The sequence below is a fragment of the Phyllostomus discolor genome, chromosome 7 (genome assembly GCF_004126475.2).
Source record: "Phyllostomus discolor isolate MPI-MPIP mPhyDis1 chromosome 7, mPhyDis1.pri.v3, whole genome shotgun sequence".
In the NCBI taxonomy this organism is placed as follows: domain Eukaryota; kingdom Metazoa; phylum Chordata; class Mammalia; order Chiroptera; family Phyllostomidae; genus Phyllostomus; species Phyllostomus discolor.
Genome location: NC_040909.2, coordinates 113161954 through 113181134, shown reverse-complemented (window position 1 = coordinate 113181134; position 19181 = coordinate 113161954). Strand labels below are relative to the sequence as shown.

Below are 19181 nucleotides of genomic sequence, written 5' to 3'. Positions count from 1 at the left end.
AACCCACAGAGTAACAAAGGTTACATCGATTGTTCTGGCACAGGACCTATACCCAGTACAAAGTATTAATCTATTACTTCAGTTACCCAAGTGAATCAGACTCAGCACAGTACCATGCCAGTTAGGCATGAAGTTAGTCATAAAAATGATTGACAAAAAAAAAATACAGTTGACTGATGACTCCCTAGATAGGAACTGAGAATGAAAGATTACCACTCCACCGTGATTGATAAGGTGATTATTTTGACACCACCAGACAAGAGAAGGTGACAAGGGGGAAAGTTCATTAAAAGTGATATCTAATAACAAAGATACCTTTATGACAAACTGTCATCTTTACTCACTTTGTCGCAGAAGACCTTGATCTGGCAATAAGCTCTATGAATGGGTTTATTACTACGATTATTATAACTGTATGTATCAATCTGAATCATCAAAGGAAGTCCTTTCACGCCTTTTTGGGAGGAGAAATCTGTACTCAGGCAGTTCACAGTGATGAAAATCTAAGGGAGGAGAAAGGAAAAAAGGTTCTTAAGTCACCAGGAAAAGAATCAATAAAAAATGCATAAGCCTTAGGACTAGAAATCAAAATACTAAACTAATCTATAAGGATAATTGAAGAATATTTGGATACTCTGATATTAGAACATTTTGAGCATATATAACAAATTACCTAATTCATGAATATATAAAACATTATTTTCATATTTAATTTAAAACAATTAAAATTACTTTTCTTAGAGAACACTGATAAAAGCTTAATTATTTTTCAAACACGCACAAGTTAGCTGGGTAAAACACTATTTCCTTAACATGTTAAAGCTGTAACTTCTAAGAACTATATCAATTTTCTTAATATCTGACTTGTGGGATAAAAAAAAAACACACACTAAATAACACCTTCTGCATTATTATACTGAAACATAGTTATTTGTTTACATACCCATCTTTCCTACTTAGCTATTAACTATGAGATTTGAGAGCATTTCTTATCATTTTGTATTTCTGATACCTAATACAGCTCATGGTGGAGTCAATAAACACCTGATGAGTGAACCAAGGAGTTTGTCTACAGAAAACCCATGAGAGTGGGAGTTAAAGCACCACGTGTTAGCCCCAGCTCTGATACTAACCATCTGAGAGACCTCGGGCAAGTTCCGTATTGTCCTTGGTTCTCAATTTTCCCTTTAAATCGGAATGTAAACTCTGTTATAGAAGAAGTGGGAAAGTACGAGAGGAGCTGGCAAAGGCAGGACAGGAAACAGGAGGCAGAAATGCAGTTAAGGCACCAGCATGCTCCGCTGAGCACATGCGCCATCAACAGACACAACAGAAATTACATGAATAAAAAAAGGAAACAAATTATTAAAGATTATAGCATTGACCAATAGAAGAGCTGAAAATAATAATTTTATTATAAAATACTAAGGAGAATAGAGAGAGGAATATAAGTGACTAGATTTACCCTCATTTTACACAGTGGGTAGATGTCAGTATACAATTTAAAGTTGATTCATTGTAAAATAGAGTACAGCGCCTAGATTTACATGGTAACTATATAAACATTAAGAGTTGTCGCTAGGAAAAAACAGGTGTTCTGTATTATACTCCTGGTACTGTTTTCATTTAATACCATATGTATTATTCTTACTTCACATGAAACTTTAAATCACTCATTGTTTTAAAATTGTATATTTATGCATTCTGAAAGCCATTTCATCAGATGCATTATCGGACCCATGTTTTATCTGGTCCCCTCAAAATTTTCATTCACCTTCAAAGCCTTGACCTGAGCAAAGCCTTTCATGTCCCAGCAACACCGCTAAGGGCGAGCCACGGCTACGAACTGCATTGCCAAAGCCATTCGGATTGTTGATTTAACTACCAGGCCTGACTAATTAATTTCCAGCTCCATGCCTGTAGGCTTTCGGTAGTTTATACACCAGCTATCTAATTTTTAGTTCTGTGTCTATATCATGATTATTTTTCATTTTACTTGTGAACCTCTCACCTGGCAATAAGAAACACGTTAGCAAGGCACCACACATCAACAGCGGTCAAGGTCAGAAGACAAGTCAAAAAAGAAAACATACTCTCCTAGGGACACTTGACTTCTTTCATTGTTATCCCTGGCATGGCGATATCTCGGCCAGAACATGGGAACATAACTTTATGTCAGCAAATCAAACGACCTCAAACGACCACTCTGGCAAGTGATGCAGCTGTTCACTGTTTGGGCCTCGTATCTCATACACCAGCCTTCCAGTTGGTGCTGTAACCTACAGGGGTCTCAGCCACACAGGTTATGGTTCCACTCCCTCGTAAAGCCTGCCTCGTACTGCAAAAGCCAGAGGAGAAAAGTGTTCTGGTAATTATTTCTAAGCTATTAGGATTCGCGGCTGGCTCACTGAGTCATCTACACATCACTCACAGCGGGCGTACACTCCACAGTAGGGAAATAGTACTAACTGTGGCCTTATCATCTCCGAGTCTCAACTAAGAGAGCTGGGCTGATGGAATGCGTGTATTTACAAAGGCCACTTCAGTAGGACAGGCCCACTGAAATAACAGGTGCTTATTGGCAATACATTACAGTAAATAGACTCAGTCCTCCTCGGAGGAGCTTAAACAATCAGCCACCCAGTAGAGAAAGTTTTTAAAGGTCAAATGAGCTACAACACACTGGACTTGACCAGGAAACACTTAGACTGGGTCCTGTAATAGAGAAAGGTTCTTCGTAGAAGGTCCAATGGGCTCTCTTTGATTCATGGCCTCCTGACTCTATGAAAAGCAAACAAGATGAGAACTGGCCTTCTTTGCTACCTAGTGCTGGCCTCCCAGAGTTACCCTTAGAGGCAGGGGTATATAATAGGGTTGGCACAGCTTTCCTCTTGCCTGCCTGCCTGACCCAATGGCAAAGCACAGTTTCAGACCTGATGGTATCAATCACAGTCTCGCTGTGGTGCACTCAGAACCCAAATGGTTGAACTTTAACTGCATTTGGGGAAGTGGGTGGGAGTGGGAAGGCACAGAAGCACATTAACTAAAACCTTGGCTTGGGAACTGATAAGCATTAATTTGTTTCATCTTGCAAACCCAACCATGTCCCAGCTCCAGGCACAGCAGGCGAATGTGAGATCAAATTTCTTGGAAGTTTATCTACAAAGCACTGTTTGTAAATGTGTATTACAGAAACTTGGGGAAAGATATGCCTTCCCCACCAAATGTGCATCCAAATGTCAAGCACGGAGAGTTCTTTTTAACCTCGGTAAGAGCTGCGATTATGTAAGGAGCATGTAAATGCCACGAACAACTGGCCTGTCACCGGAAAGTTATGAATGTTGCATATGCTCCTACAATTATTTTCAAAATCTCAGTTACTTGTTTTCCTATAATCCTGACAGTACGTAATTTAAACAAAAACATATTCATTAAAACAGGTGTATCCAGGCAGACAGTAGAAATGATTTTAATTTCGTCACTGGTTTAAAGATTGAGTCAGATAGAAAGATTGTTTCAAAATGTACCAAGACCTTTCCGGAAATAGAGGCAGTCTCATGACAATCGATATTTTTAAGTCAAAGAGTTTTTACATATGAATTACAATTCCCACTTTGTAGTTCCTGCAGAAGACCAGTGATTCTGCCCAGGTTATAATACCTTTCAGCTGTGCGGTATGGATAGTAGGATTTATTAAAATAAAATAGGTCGATGATGGGCTTTAGAAGTGCTACATTAAGTTGATTATTAACTCCCAAGATTTTTCTGAGAGCTTGCCATTAAAATAAACAGGCCAATCTTTGATTTACAAAACAATTTGAAATTAAAAAAATCAAAATGTCCATGATTTGGTGGAAAGTATTTTTCTCTTTAAATAACTGTATTTTGCATTTTCAAGATGATCCTTCCAATTAAAGACTGCAAAAACTATTTTCTTAGGTTGAGACCCTTTTCCAAGAAATGGCAGATGCACTAGGCTCCAAATTACAGGGTCATAAAATCAGCATTTTCTCCCTAAAGCACAGACAATGTGTAAACACATAAGTGTGGTCTTGCCAATTTCCCTACTCTGTTTTCTTCTTGGTTCTTAGAATCATCAAAGACCTTCAAATGGTTTTCCTATATTTCAGTGTTTTCTTCAGTTCTATGTGATTGTATTGGGTATAGATGCAATATCAAATAAGACAGAAAGACAAAAAGTAGACAATATTAATATGTGAATTCTCAATCTTGGGCATTATTCATTTCTTCACGTGTTCATTCATCAGATATTTATCACGGGTCTGGCCCATGCTAGGAGGTGGGAAATAAGAGTTGTGGGCAGGTTAGATACCCTGCCCTCAAAGAGCTTGCTATTTTGTTGAGGATCGAGGAAACTCCTAGGTTTCCTGACACCCCTATTTATATAGCACTTTTAGGGAATGGTTTAAAACATGACAATCTATTTCTTCATATTCTCCTACAGACACTGTGGGTACATCTGTATACACACGCACACACATCTGGTTTACTCACATAGTCTACCATAGTTCTCTATGTTGTTTTAGTACTCGATATTTTCCATTTCCAGAACACACGAAGCGTGCTCTCAGCTGACAGCCTTCGCTGCTTGCTCTGCCCTCTACTTCCAGTGCTCTCCCCACAAACCGTCACATTGCCAGCCCCTTCTTCTCACCCAGATTTCAGTCTGAAGGCAGCTCTTCCCCGACCGCCCTGTCTAGAGCTGTCTCCTGCCTCTTCCTCCTCCCGACCAGTAGCACACTCTGTCACACTGCTCTTTGCTATTCCCTTTGTAGTTTATCTCACTGTTTATCTCTTTAGTGCTTAACTATCTGTTCACTGTGAGCCCATAAGGAGAAGGCCCTTGTCGACCCCAAGTTCACTCTAGTCCCAGTGCCAGGCCCATGGTAGATACTCAACAAATATTTGTCCAATGAGTTAAGATAAAATTACTTTTCTAAATACACATTTCCCTCTTTATCTATGCTCTTGCTTTCATAAGCAAAACCTCTTAAGAGTTGAGAATGCTTTGAGTAGCTGAACTTGTCAAGATAGTACAGTGGGGTTTGCTGCTCTGACCAGATCTACACTAAAAAAATGTTACCTGCCTGTATATCAACAACTATAAATTGAACACCAAATAGATAGGTATAGATACAAGAAAGGATAGATAGCGGTACATGGTCCAGCTGCACACACATGCACGCGCCATGGAAGACACTGACAGAGAGATGCTATGGGAGATACAGAAGCCCATGGCAGGACCCTGTCCTTACAGAACAGGGAAGGCTGTGACAGTTTTCACTGTGGTATAGTGTGTATAGTTCGACAGTGAGTTGAATATCCCAGGCTACACTTGCTGTAAGAACGTGATGAAAAGGAGAAAGCACAATAAGTCAGCCAGGGAAGATTTCCTGTAGGAGCGCTGAGCTAGAAGAAAGCAATAGCCTACTGGGAAAGGAGGGTTTGTGTTGGGAGGTTCTGAAAAAGCCTGAAAAGGGACACTGGTGAGGGAGGAGGCCAACCACGGTGCTTATATCACTGTTGTCAAATAATGGACATTTGAAGAGGTCAGGTGGGTATCATGGAGGCCAAGGGCAGATAGAACTGTGGCTACAGCATCTGACATCCAAGTTGCAGGGAGGACAAGGAGAGAGAGGACTGAGAAAAGGCCACCAAGTTCATAAGGAAAAAGGGTTTGTGTCCAAGGCCAGATGAATGGAGGGAAGATAGGAAACTACACTTCTGGGGCTCATGAGACGGGACATGAAGATGGAGAGGAAGCAGCTCAGCTGGCCGCCGGGCAGAGGGAGGAGGGATGGATGGGAGCATGGGCCATGCACAGCTGGGCCCAGTGGAGGCGTTCTTCCAAGACAGGAAAGGTGTTCGCGCTGTAAGAGAGGAAGTCCGTGAGAGGCTGCAGAAAGGAGGAGCTGCGGGAGCTCTGAGCCTCAGAGGCAGGGATGAAATGAGATCGACTCACAAATGAAAGACTCTCTCTGAAACTGGAGGGCAACATGAGAAGAAAGCACAGCAAGAAAAAAACATACAAGAGGCTCGAAAAAGGTCTGTGCCTGGTACAAATACTAGCACTATGACTTTGGACTTGTTAACCTTTCTGGGCCTCATTTGCCTCATCTTTTAAGTAGTTATACAATGCTTACCTTGGTACTGTGACACTTTAAAATGATCATGCTTTAAACTGTAAAGAGTCATGAAAACCTCTCGTCCATGGTCTCTGTCTTCTTAGTTACCTAGTCATCCAGCTGGTCCTACTCTTGGACTCCAAGCTCTTCCTCACCCCGCCCCCCCCATCCCCCACCCCCGCTGATGGCACGGTTATGCCTTTCACCTCTGCAAATGCTCTTGCGAGGCTAGCATCCTTCCTGTCCCTGGTCCCCCAGTTCAAGCTCTCCTTGTCGTGGGACCACGACAATAGCCTCCTATCTGGGTTCTCTCCTGAGGCCTTTTCTGAGGCCAAAGGACTCCAATGTAGGTTAGTTATGATTCACGTTAATTTGAGCAAACAAATATTTAAGGAGAAAACATAAAATCTTTCTCTGTCCAACACTTTTAGAGGGGGGGAGTCCGGGCTTTATGGAGGGAAGAGCAGGGAGAAACGTCTCAGGCAGGACTTCATTGCTCCTCAGACTGTGGGATTCTGCCACCTGCTCTGTCATCTGTGATCTTGTGAACAGATCTTGTGAAACAGGACCTCAGAAGGAAGAATTTGGACATTGCGTAACAACAGGTTGGGCTGTTTCGTAAATAATGAGCTCCCATAGAGGAAGAATTTAAGCCTAGACTAAAAGATTCACTCACTACACTTTCTGATCATTTGTTGTTATTTTAAACCTTTTCTGTTCATATTTAATACTTCAAGTTGGTGTTGAGTTTGTAATACCTAACTGTGACACAAAATTCAAAAGGCACAAAAGGGTGAACTGAAATCTCACCCTGCCCTACACTGTTCCCCATCAACCTCCAGTTTCTCGAGTGTCCTTCGGTTTCTTCCATGTTCCTCTAGAAACAGGCTATGAAATACACATTCCTTTTGTCTTTTGTGTAAATGATAGCATAGTAAACACACAATTCTGCATCTTGCTTGGACAAATTTTGAAGATAGCTCTTCCTTTTTCTTTTTTTAAAGAGCTGTGAAGCCCTGACCAGTGGCTGAGTTGGTTGGAGCATCGTTCCGTACACCAACAAGGTTGCAGGCTTGATTCCTGGTCAGGGCACATACCTAGGTTGTGGGTTTGATCCCTGGTTGGAGAGTGTATGGGAGACAACTAATCGATGTTTCTCGCTCACATCAATATTTCTGTCCCCCCGTCTTCCTGCCTCTCTCTTTAAAATCAATTTTAAAAAATATCCTCAGGTGAGGATTAAAAAAAATCCATAAAATATGGAGTAGCAGTTTCTTTAACATTAGGTTTTTTCCCAGTCTTTTTATATATTTATATATGTCATATAGCATTTCATCTCACGAACAGTGACGCGGTGCATGTCTGTCAGCACAGGTTCTGTGCGCACGTGTACACACAAATTCCTGGCAGTGAACAGGCCACGACACTGACAATTTTAATCTGACTTTTGTCTTCGCTATTCTAAAATTGCTTTCTTCAAAGTCAGCTTTCTCAGTAGCATCTTTATAAGCAGGGGTTCTCAGATTTAGTGTGCATCTTGTTAATACATAGATTACAGGGCCCTACCCCCAGAGTTTCCAGTTCTGTAGATTTAAGGCGGGCGGTCCGTGTCTTTGCATTCCTAACAATGTCCACATTGAGGCTGACGCTGCAGGGGGAGGCCCGGGCTAGGAGGCACCACTGCCTACAACACTGACTTCCTTGGCCAGTTCCTCCTCCTCCGCCTCCACCTCTTCTCCCCGAGCCTTCTTTTCTACTCTCCTTCCTAACCACCTCTTCATTCTCTGGTTCCTCTTCCTCCACATTCCCTAAGTAGGGTGGGTCTAAAGTCCCACCCTTACCCCTCTTTGCCTACCCTCCAGTTCTCTCTGTGGCAACCTTATCCCTTCTCGTGACTTCCATCAGCCCCTCTTCACGAACAGCTCTCTACCTGCCCTGCTGCCCCGCACAGTCCCCTGGCTCCTATGCTCTGCTCTCTCTGAACCTCCAAGCACATGTTCTTCCACTTGGTTTGCTCCTCTTCCCAACATCTGCAAGTCTAAATTGTACCTGACCCTTAAGACATGCCAATAGGCCACATCCTTCCTTGTTTTCCCTGATCCCACAGAAAAGTGACCTCTCTACATGCTGAAATATTTAGAAGTGAAGGATAGGGGTGTGTGTGTGTGTGTGTGTGTGTGTGTGTGTGTGGAGAGAGACAGAGAGCAGGAGAAGAAGAAGAAATGAAGAAAAGAAGAACAAGAAGAACAAGCACAAGAAGGAGAACAAGAACAAGAAGAAGAACAAAAATAAGAAGAAGAAGAAGAAGAAGAGAGACAAATCTGGCAAAATATTAATAAGTCCTCCTAGGTGAAGGGTATGTGATGTTAATTGTATTAGTCTTTTTAAAAAAGACTTTATTTATTTATTTTTTTGTTTGTTTATTCATTTATTTATTTAGAGGGGAAGGGAGGGAGAAAGAGAGGAAGAGAAACATTGATGTGCAGAGAGAAACATCAATTGGTTGCCTCTCGCACGCCCCAACTTGGGACCTGGCGTGCAACCCAGTCATGCACCCTGACTGAGAATCAAACCAGTGACCTTTCAGTTTGCAGGGTGATGCTCAACCTACTGAGTTAATTGGATTAACTCAGGGCAATTGGATTGGATTAGTAAAATTTTTAAATAAATAGAGTTTCTCTCTCCAGAAGTCTCTTAGCACTTTATGTTTATTAGAGTCACTGTCATTTTCTACCTCATTACGACAGTGATTTACAGCTATGTCTCAGGCCCCCGCCCAGCCAAAATGTTCTGAGAGCAGATACTCCACCTGGCTATCTGTCCATTAGTTCCCACTGCCTGGCCTAGAGCATGATAGCAGCAGGCATAAAACTTCAAAGGAATGATTGCCCTTTTGCCAGAGATAATGTAGAAGATATTACTACTAGATCCTCCCAATATAAAAAGTCAGTTTGGAAAGAGCACATGCTCAGACAGCCCAGGGTGGGAATTCCGGCTCTGCTATGCATGAGCTGTCAACCTTGGTTAAGCTTGCTAACCTCTCTGGGCTTTTCTCATTCTTCATTAATTCCATGAAAAATTATATCCACTGGAAAATATGAATACTGAGTAATGTTTAAAAAACATCTGGCAGGGTGCCTGGGGTATGGTATTGCTCAACAAACATTAACCATGGTGCACACTAACACACACCGTTGGTCTATGAAATCCAAGCCTGTAGTCTAATTCTCTGCGTGCACACAACAGTTCATGCATGTGAGTTACAGACCCCTAAGCAGGATTCAGGTCAGAAACCATGGATACTCTACGTACGTTCCAACAAAAGATCAAGCTGTTGATATCTTATTAGCGAGATGCCTTCCAAAGATTACTCCTTCTATATATGAATTAACTATGGCTTTATAGCCCTTCCTGCCATCCATTACCTTATAAAACTGGAACAAAGGCATGGCTTTGTTTAAGTTCAATACCAAAGACTCCAGCAAATGTTTATCTTTCCCTTTTAAAGCTTCCATAACCCACGCCACGCCCCAGCAAACACATAAAAACGCCATTTGCCCTGCTTCACGGCGTGTATCTTGACCTTTTAAGACCCTTTCCAGGAGCCTCCCCCAGCCTTTTCTTTACTCTTGAGACCATAGAAGATGCTCTAGATTATTCTCCAGCCTTCCATAAGAAACCCTGTTTAAAATGGGGTCCTACTTCAGCAAGAGTGGAGTGTAACTCTTTTTGAATCAGTAATGTCAACCCCATTTCATCCTAGATTTTTTCATGAGCAAAACTAGGACTCCCCCGGGGAGCAAGAGAGGATGAGCTGGGTCAGGAACCAATGGGCATCAGGTGCACGGTCTCCTGTGGCTTGTCCTTTGGTCTCTTTCCCTGTTTAATCCTTACCTGAGGGTATGTCTTTTTAAATGGATTTGAGAGAGTGGTGGGACAGAGAACAAGAGAGAGGGGTGGGGAGAGAGGGGGGAGAGAGAGAGAAAGAGAGAGAGAAAGAAAGAAACAATAAAGAAACAATAATTGGTTGCCTCCCTTACACGATCTGATGGGGGATCGAACACACAACCCTTTTGGTACACAGGATGACGCTCCAACCAACTGAACCTCCTGGCTAGGGCTGGTTTCTTTTTCCATCCTGCAAATCAATTATTTGTGTATCTTCTCTTCTCCCTGGCATCCAGCACTGGAATTGGGCAGAAGGACAACGCAGTCCATTTAGAAACATCCTCTTGGAAGGCATGATTTTTAAGCCTACGAAACTGTAATGTTCTGAGGCATCATGCTTGACACACAGGGGGAGCCCAATAAAAGCTGATGAAATATTTTAGGGCAAAAAGAAATGTTGAAAGAGAGAGAAAAGGAAGGAGGGAGTGAAATAATACATTTAGGACAATTTGTTAGATTCGCCATGACTTGGTACTGAATTTCAAGTCAGCCTTTCAATGAGCATAACCTTATTTTCCACCCCAAGAGACTGAATAATTCGCAATGTTCAAGAAGGTTAGAACACCTTTATTTTGTCCAATTTACTGCCTTTCGTAGGTCATAATCAGAGCACTGCCCTCCCATTTTTTGAGTGACTAAAACTGAAATAATGAGGACAGAGGGGCTGTGTTTTTTCTGTTCATTAGCAGCTGATCGGGGAAAAAGCTAATCTGACTTGCTGGCCATGGACTGTACCGTGAAAAGACAGCACCGGGAAGAGAGAGGGCTGGTCTGGACACTGTATGGGGAAAGCCAGCAATCCTATACAATGGCTCTAGTGATGTCCCACAGCATGAAGCAAGTCATAATGGGAGCCACACCCAACATCCTGTGTCCAGGGCAGCCATGGGGCTGTGCCACGGCATCGCAGCAACTTCACTTGCTTCCTTTAGGATAAACCTAAACACACAGAAGAGGGCATTCCATTCCCAACTTTCACCCGTATTCTCCTGTTCGTCTGGCTGACCCATCTTACACACCCATGTCTCCAGACCTCACACCGGGTCTCAGATGTTCCATGGTATCTCTCCATATCAGAGCAAAATCAGCCACAAAGGCAACAGTGTAAGGAAAATAAAGTAAAACTTTAAGGAAAATGGGGCCCAGGGGAAATATCACCATGTGTTCCCTCACCTTGCATTTTCTTACAATGTCAAAAATTACATGAAATCTCTTTTGTAAATCCAATTTATTTAAAGCACCCAAAGGGACCCAAAGTTCGAGGCATCTATTTATAAAGTAAATATTGCTATATGTAAACATTGCTTCCAATTTACTGGCGTGATGAATGCAGCTTGTTTGCTGGACTTCTGAAGTCGTAAACACAGAGCCGAGAGCCACTGTGTGCCTTCTACAACTTTCATTTTCCCTGATAACAATCATTGTTCTCGCTTTGAATTTTTTCGTGCTGTACTTCCTGCATGGCATTGCAGCAAAAGAGCAAGGAACAGTCTTCACTGTTCACAGCAGGAAAAAAAGCATAAAAGAAAAGTGTATGAAAATTATCTAAATGAGTGTAAACTAAAAATCTGAACACCACGGAAAGGAGCTAGAGATAAGTGGGGGATGGAGAATTAATGTGTCAAGACATGGAGAAGAAAGCACTGACATTTTACAACATGAGAAAGTGTACTGATCTTCAATTAATGCAGAGTGAGGTAGTGATTGTGCCAGTGAGATCGCTAATGTTAGGCTAACATACACACACAGTTGAACATGACAAGGAATCCTCAAAGTCCTCATGCCCAAATCCACGCTGGTCAATGACATGTACGGTATCAACAGAAAATGCAGTAGGGAAACCAAAGACGTGGACAGGGCGAGACCCGTGTGCTTGCAGTGTTGGGTCAGTGACGCCATCTGGGTAGGGACAGCGGAGACAGAGGGTGGCAAAAGCAGGGTGACTTGATTAAACAGCTTTGCTCAAGAAAATGGGACTGTTCATTTGTTTTCCTTCTTTCTGCAACTATAGGTGTAGCACCCTATAGACATCTTTGAGAAGGAAAACCATAGCATCCTTTGGCCTTTAAAAAAATTGAATATTTTCCTGTATTGGGATGGCTAAGACCATGGACTCTGGACTCAGATGGACGTGGGTTCAAGGCCCACCTTTGCACTTGTGGAATCGTGCAGTGCCAGAGATGTATAGAAAGGTGATCCTTAGTGGAATCAGAATGTGGGAGGCACAGGAAAATGACCCATGACATCTCGTGGCCTCTCTGCTCCCCATGCCAACCCAGTCAGGTGTCAGTCTTGTCCACCCCCAATCTCACACCAAAAATTTGTTAATAGGAATGAAAATATACATATGCCTTATATGAGTCCTTAACTCTTTCTAAAAATTGCAACAGATTCCTTTCTGAAAGTTCCCCCCAAGTCCCTAAATGCAGGATGAGTGTGCACCACTGAACATGAAAGCAGAGGGTGGCACCAGGCAACCCCCAAAGCCCTTCCTACAGCTCAGCACAGAGCTGGGAAGGAGGGGCCGGGTAGGCCTCCCCACAGCGGGCAATGGCTCTGCTTCTGCAGGCAGAGGTGCCAGGCTAGAAGGCAGCAAAGAGTAACCCACAGGAGAAAAAATTTCATATATCTGAATCGCAATAGATTTTTAAAACCATCTTAGAGACAGAAGGGATGGGCCAGTAGTGGATTTCTTTGTGTGCTTGATGATTTAGAGGGGCTGGTAAATAAGGGAGGGGGAGCATTTTCACCAACTCTAGAGCATTCCAAAAGCTTGGCTGTATAGAAATAGGTAAAGCAAAGAAATAGGGGGAAACTGGTATGGCGGTCCAGTGAAAAGGCACAAAAAGGAGATTTGCTCCTCAAAGTACCAAGGAGCGTCTTAATGCTCAAGTCATTCTCCGTGGTCACATGGAAGGGACCTGCATAGCACACTGAGGTTGGTTTCATCCTGAAATCACAGTGCAGAGAGAAAAGGCACCGGACAAAAATAGGTGGCCCAGTTTCAAGAATCTCCTTAGAAATCTGGGAGAAAGGGGAGCCTCTGATCAGGGTTTGCTGTGCTCCTGCTCCGGTGGGGTGGGTGGGGGGATGATGTCATCGCCCAGAGAAAGACAGAAGCACCAGGTGCCAGGAATCTGATCTCACTGCTCTTCAGTAACTCAGTAGGGTCTGCGTGGGACTTCCTCATCTTGGGGATTAGCCACCAATAACTCTGCTTTGTAGGTTTGGCTACCAGTGATGGCTACGGGAAGAAAGAAAAACTGAAATAGCCTTCTAAATGGGAGTCATATGAAAGAATGTAGCACAGCAGTCTGGCTACTAGAATCATGTGGATGGGACCTTAATAATATCCATTGACTTCAATCATCTGTTTTTTTAATAATCCCTGCTCCCCTTCCAGCTGAGGAAAGTGAAGCTCAGACGGCAGAAGTCGCAAAGCCGGCTCTCCCGGTGCCAGGAAGACTGCCTGGGTGCCTGAACCCCATTTCAGTGCACTTCCCTCTGTAGCACCTGCTGCCTCAGCCCCATCAATTTCCAGGCTGTGACAGGTGGACAGGGACTCACAGCCTTACCCTCCTAGAAGTCACCTGAGTCATTCCCAGGGACCCAGGGACACCTGTTCACATTACACAAGCGCCCAGACTGCACAGACGCTGAGGACTAGTTCTGCCGCTTGCTCACTCTGTCACTGTGCAGAAGGACACCTCAGCACAACCAGCAAAACCGGTCCGGGGGGAAGAACTCAGTAACAGTTCTGCCAGAATCCCGCGGCAATCGATACTAGAAATCAGGAGTTAAGTCCCAAACTGCATGTTAATTGTTTTAACACTTTCCCTAGTCAGACTTTTGCCTCTAGTTAAACTAAACAATGAGAACGGCACATCCTTTCCTCTCTTCCGCTCATGGTCAACAAGAGGGAGAAGGAAAATGTAGGTCAGCAGCAACAACAACAAAAGTAAAACCGTGCTCTGGAAAAATCTGTCACCTTATCATTAGCTCACGATTCTACATATGTAGTAAGAGATGCAATACTGGACTGTTGTTTGCTAGTTTTTTAAATACATGTACCAAGACTTAAATATCTGAATAAAAACTGTAGTTAAACATTGCCGTCTAGGGAAGACGTGTGCTTTTCTCGAACAATGCTGCTGTGTCTTGAAGTTTATTTGTAGTGTTTCTCGTGACCCTGCCATCTCCGAAGCTGGTCTTACAGAAAAGAAATCTCCTTTTAACCCTGAAGTGGTATTGTACAACTTGTTGATATGACATTTGATCCCCAGTGATTTCTGGTGTTTTTATAAAACATCTTCAAAGATTAAGGTATACCACTCTTGTGGACATTCGAAAGCATGTCACAGCCACTCTCTTTAACGGTGCCAACCCAAGCCCAACCTGGCCTTGCAAACACCTGGGCTTGTGGCTGCCAAAGGCCTGGCCGAAGGAGCCAGGGACTGCGGGCAGGGGTCCCGGGCCCCTGTCTCCACTGCAGCCACCTCCCGTGAGTCACTATGCTCCCCAGTACTGAAAACCAGTGAAGGTGTCAGCTGCATATTCAGCTGCCTGAGAGGGCATGGTTCGGGCACGGAAATTCAAATGCCTACCAGGGCTGGGCAGAGAAAGTTCCAGAATGGAGAAGGCTAGCAAAGGCTTTCGAGAGAATAGCCAGTCCCCCACGGGAACCACTCATGGCCTTGCAAGCACTTGGGCTCGTGGTTGCCAGATTCTTTAATTATCCAAAAGAATCTAGACACCTAGATTGCAATCATAAAGATCTCCTGATTGCTAAATGTGAGCAAAAAGTTAAACATTGAAATAAAAGTACATAAATGCTTGACATATACACGCACATTCTGTGGACCACATGAAGGCTCCAGGCCACAGATTTGTGTCCTCCGGCCACAGGAACCAAACCACCACGTGGCACGGAGTGGGGCCCCAGCCCTGACGCCTGCGAAGGGTTTCTGTGAGGATGTCACCGGCAGGAACCAGAGAGCAAATTCAACCGCTTCTATGTCCATCGTATGAAAATCGCAAACAAGTCCCCTATGAGAGAGTTGCCTTTACTTCTTGCTTTGTTAAACTTTTTCTCAACCACATGATTCCATTTTTTGCTAATTATAACATCAGTGATATGTTAAAGAAATACCTTAGGCTCTGCTAGTTGAAAAAAAATCTTGCCCTCACTAACGATTTATCTTTTATGGTTTTTCTTTAAAAGCCCTTCCAGTCGTTTGAGGGAAATTATTTGAAATTATTTTGTATTGTTTATTGGTTAACTCAGACTGCCTACTACTGCAGCCATCAAGCAATAGTAACTAAAACATATATATTAAAGAGACAAACACATTTTGCTACAAGAAGCAAACACTGCCGGTTGTCAAAGCTCACGTGAGTTTGAATTCGTCATGCGGGGACAGTGCACGTGCACAAACACACTGAAATAAGAAAAGTGAAATTCTGCCTTTGGATAAGGAGTGGTATTGTCTTAACTAGGCTGAAAGTCAGGTCGGCTCAACCCCAAGTCAGGACCTTGCTGTTGCCTCTCAGAGCCTCCATCATTCAAGCAGCCCCTCCAGCTGTGGCATTTTCTTTAAAGGGTCCCCCTATGGACACAGAACGGCGAGGGCCTTCACCCAGGAGTGCTCGTCACCACAGATTGCACAATGATGAAGTTAGGGCTCCCACAGCAGCTCACATTTACGCTGACAAGCCCTTCCAATGCTGGGACCCCACGATCTCCCCAGGGACCTGTGGGGGGCCTGCCGCCCACTCCTCACACTTGCTCTGTAGTCCCTGGGTCACCCTCCCTCCCCCAGGGCACTGATTTCCACACATCACACCCCCAGCACCACACTTGCTGTGGCAGAGTGACTTGGGAAAGTTTGTTTTGTTTCATTTTGTTTTGAGTTAAGGGAACTGAGTGAGGCTCAGAGAGATGAGGTGACTCACTGAGGACTCTAACCCCAGCCCCACTGGGCCTTGCACAGACCCTTTTCTTGTTCCAGCCCAGGAACCTAGCCTCTGCAGGGAAGGGGCAGGAAGGGAAACAGGGCTCTGGGCAAGGAACTTGAACCAGACGGAGAAGACCAACTCCCCTACAGTTCTGTGTGGGGCCTGACAGCCCACCCTCGCAAGGCCTGCTTCGCTCCGTGGGGCACCTGAGCCCCGGCAGCCCGCTCCAGGCTGCTCTGTGCTGTTGCTGTGTGTCCATTTAAGTCACCTTCCTTGGGCCTAAAGCCAGTTTCATTTCAATTGTTTAATACCTGAGTGAAATGAGACACTGAGCAATTCATCTTCCGTAAGTCCGGCCCACAAACTCCAATCCAGTTTCCTTCTCACCCAGCCTTCCCCCAGCTCGAAGACAATAACGCATTGAAGGGAGTTGTTTACATTGACCTTTCCATTAGTCTGAAGACAGAGTTTTGTTAACGCCCACACCCGAAGTACAAAACAAACTGAGGTTTCATCTGGAACCTTCTCTTTGGTGCAAAATAAAGACCGAGAATCAGAAGCTATGCAACACAGAAAAGAAAGTGCCCGGCAGAAAAGTTGGGAGTTTTCATAAACTCAAAGGGACCCGTGGCCAGAAAGCAAATCGAGTATCAGAAAGTTTCCCTTTTTCACAGGGGCAACAAGGTGGATGTCTGTCCTCAGGGTACACACTCCTTGCTGGAGAGTTACTGCTGCCCTTTTTAACCCTACTGACACCAGGGAGGAGTAGGAAGAGCTCAAGCAGTCAATAAGGGAAAAAATGGCCCAAGGTCACAGGGAGCACACCACGGGGAGGGAAGTTCGGAGATCTGCAGCCCTGCCTCCTACTGTTGGCTCAACCAGGCTACACTTGGAAGGGCTCATGGGGTCAGGAGACTTCCCAGTCACTTGCCTATGAAAACATCACGCTGAACACCTCTCTCCCTCTGAAGGAGGCTGCAGTTAGACAGGGCTGTAGGAAGATCCACAGTGCAGGGAGAAAAGGCCTCCTGGCCCATGCTGGGCCAGCCCCACGGGCTCACGTGTGGAGCCTGAGGCTCGGGAGGGCCGTGGGTCTCAGAGCATTCTGCAGAAGGCCACATAGGAACACATGCGCCCTTTTCTTCCTCACCCCCCAAAAGGCAATTGAGCTGAACAGAATTGGATGTTTGTGACTTCTAGAGAAAGATAAGAGGTTCATTTCTTTTTGTTCTGGCTCAAGTTAACAGATCTTTCCCTACCTATAAAGGCTTTTATTTAAAAAAAAGGAAAAGAAAAGAAAAGTCACCTGCAGAGAAAGGACACGTTACTTAAAAGATCCGAACAGTGAATCAATGCTGCTTTCTTACTCACCTTCGCCTCCTCGTTCACGTCCCAGGTGAAGGAAACAGCATTGTATGCAATCTCTTCGATGTTTCCAATCGTGTTAAAGCTCTCCTTGTAATCCGCTGCAACATTAAAATAGAAAACGGGTTTAAAAATGAAAGTTAACTCAGCAACATGTCACTTTTTTACTGGGGAAACTGACACTTCGCCTCTGCTTCTAGTTGTTTCTATGGCAACAGTTAAGGAGTTATGCTTGCTGATATGTTCTTACTAACACTTCCAAGGACGCAAACACGTTCCTCTATTAAAAGACTAAATCGAGGTGAAGACATGTTCCTGATCTGTTCATTAGTTCCATTTTTCACTAGGTTTATAAAGTTATTCTTTTTCTCCCGAGTCCCTTGTCACCAGCCCATTCCTTCTCCTGCCCACTTTCCTGCTGCTGAGTTTTCTGGGAGGGCCAGAGCAGTCCGTGGGGACTGTTCTGCAGAGCAGAATATTCTCTGTATCCGCCGGGCAGTGTCCTCAGGACTTCGGTGGTGGAAATTCCAGCACAGGGCTGGAAAACCTTTTTTTTTTTAACTTCTTTTTGGACTTGGGTACGGAAAGTTGAGGCGATCACACTCAGCTCGCTATCATCACCTGCTCATTTAAGGCCCTCCATCCCTTTATTCATGGAGCATTTGCTTATCGCGCTTTATCCCCATCACCCACCCTCACAGATGCAGCAGCTCTTAATGTGTTTGCTACGTATTGTGATAAGTTGTGTTGGTTCGCCCGTATGCATAGCGTTCATTTTCACCGACTGGGCTGTGCTATGGGTAGGGCTGTCAGACCCAGGAAATATTTGGGATATACTCACCCTTAACGTTATTTGTTTTTTCTAATAAAAAAAAATCAAATTTAATTGAGCACCCTGTATTTCATCTGGCAAGCCTCACTCTGGACTTTTCCAGAGTTGACTACACACCTCTTTCTAACTGCAGCTGTGCAGAGTTCCAGGGGGACCTCCAACCACCGTTTATCCCCTCTCCTCAGAGCGGGCCTTTGGATGGTCTCCAGCTCCTGGTACCACAGACAGACCTGTGATCAACCCCCTCATCACTCACTGCCTCCGCTGTCTCCGCCTCTGCTGGTCTTCTGGCCTGGACACGGGGTTCCAGAGCTCACTGCTTCCTGAGGTTTCTAGCTTACGCTTACTTACCATCCGGGGTCCCCCGCTTCTTCCGGCCTCCTTAGAAATGACATCCTGCCTTAATTCTGTCCTTTGTGTACTAAACAAACATTGCTCATGTCCTGCTGGGCTGGCATCACGGTAAAACCCATATTCTTTCCTCTGAGGCCTGGTTTATCCACAAATTGATCACCTAGTCACAGGCTTTCTTTCTCTCTAAGCCTCCACAACTACTTGCCTGAAATGAAACTGTGATCATGTGCTTTTTATAGTTTTTATAAGGCTAAATATTTCACCACAACCTATCATGCCCTTCACAGTTAGGTCCTGCACACGACTCTGTGCATTCACACTGCCCCTCACAAGGGGGGTCAGAGGGAGGCTCAATTATAATGATATTGGGTCTATTTGTGTATGACTCCTGTTAAAATTGTCCATTCTGAGTTAGGATAGGAGTTCGCCACTACGACTGACTCCCAGGATGAGTAAAGTGCCTGTTGTCCACGAGATCCGCCATGTTCCTGTCAAATGGTTGTTTCCTCTTCCTGTTCTGTTAAGTCACCTCATCACTGAGGGCTGGTGGCTTCTCCAGGCCCTAACAAGTTCTCTACGTA

At 44.3% G+C, this 19181-nt stretch overlaps 1 protein-coding gene across 4 annotated transcripts in view; it reads right to left on the bottom strand.

Moving 5' to 3' along the window:
• The window catches only part of GRHL2 (grainyhead like transcription factor 2), a 138063-nt gene that overhangs the window by 32796 nt on the left and 86086 nt on the right, over positions 1 to 19181 (bottom strand). For all 4 annotated transcript variants that reach the window (XM_036031317.1, XM_028533921.2, XM_036031316.1 and 1 more), the window contains exons 8-9: positions 17421 to 17515; positions 345 to 503 (exon numbers count right to left, since the gene is read on the bottom strand). In XM_036031317.1, coding sequence (XP_035887210.1) covers positions 345 to 503; positions 17421 to 17515 — 254 coding nt within the window. The remainder of the gene's footprint in view (positions 1 to 344; positions 504 to 17420; positions 17516 to 19181) is intronic.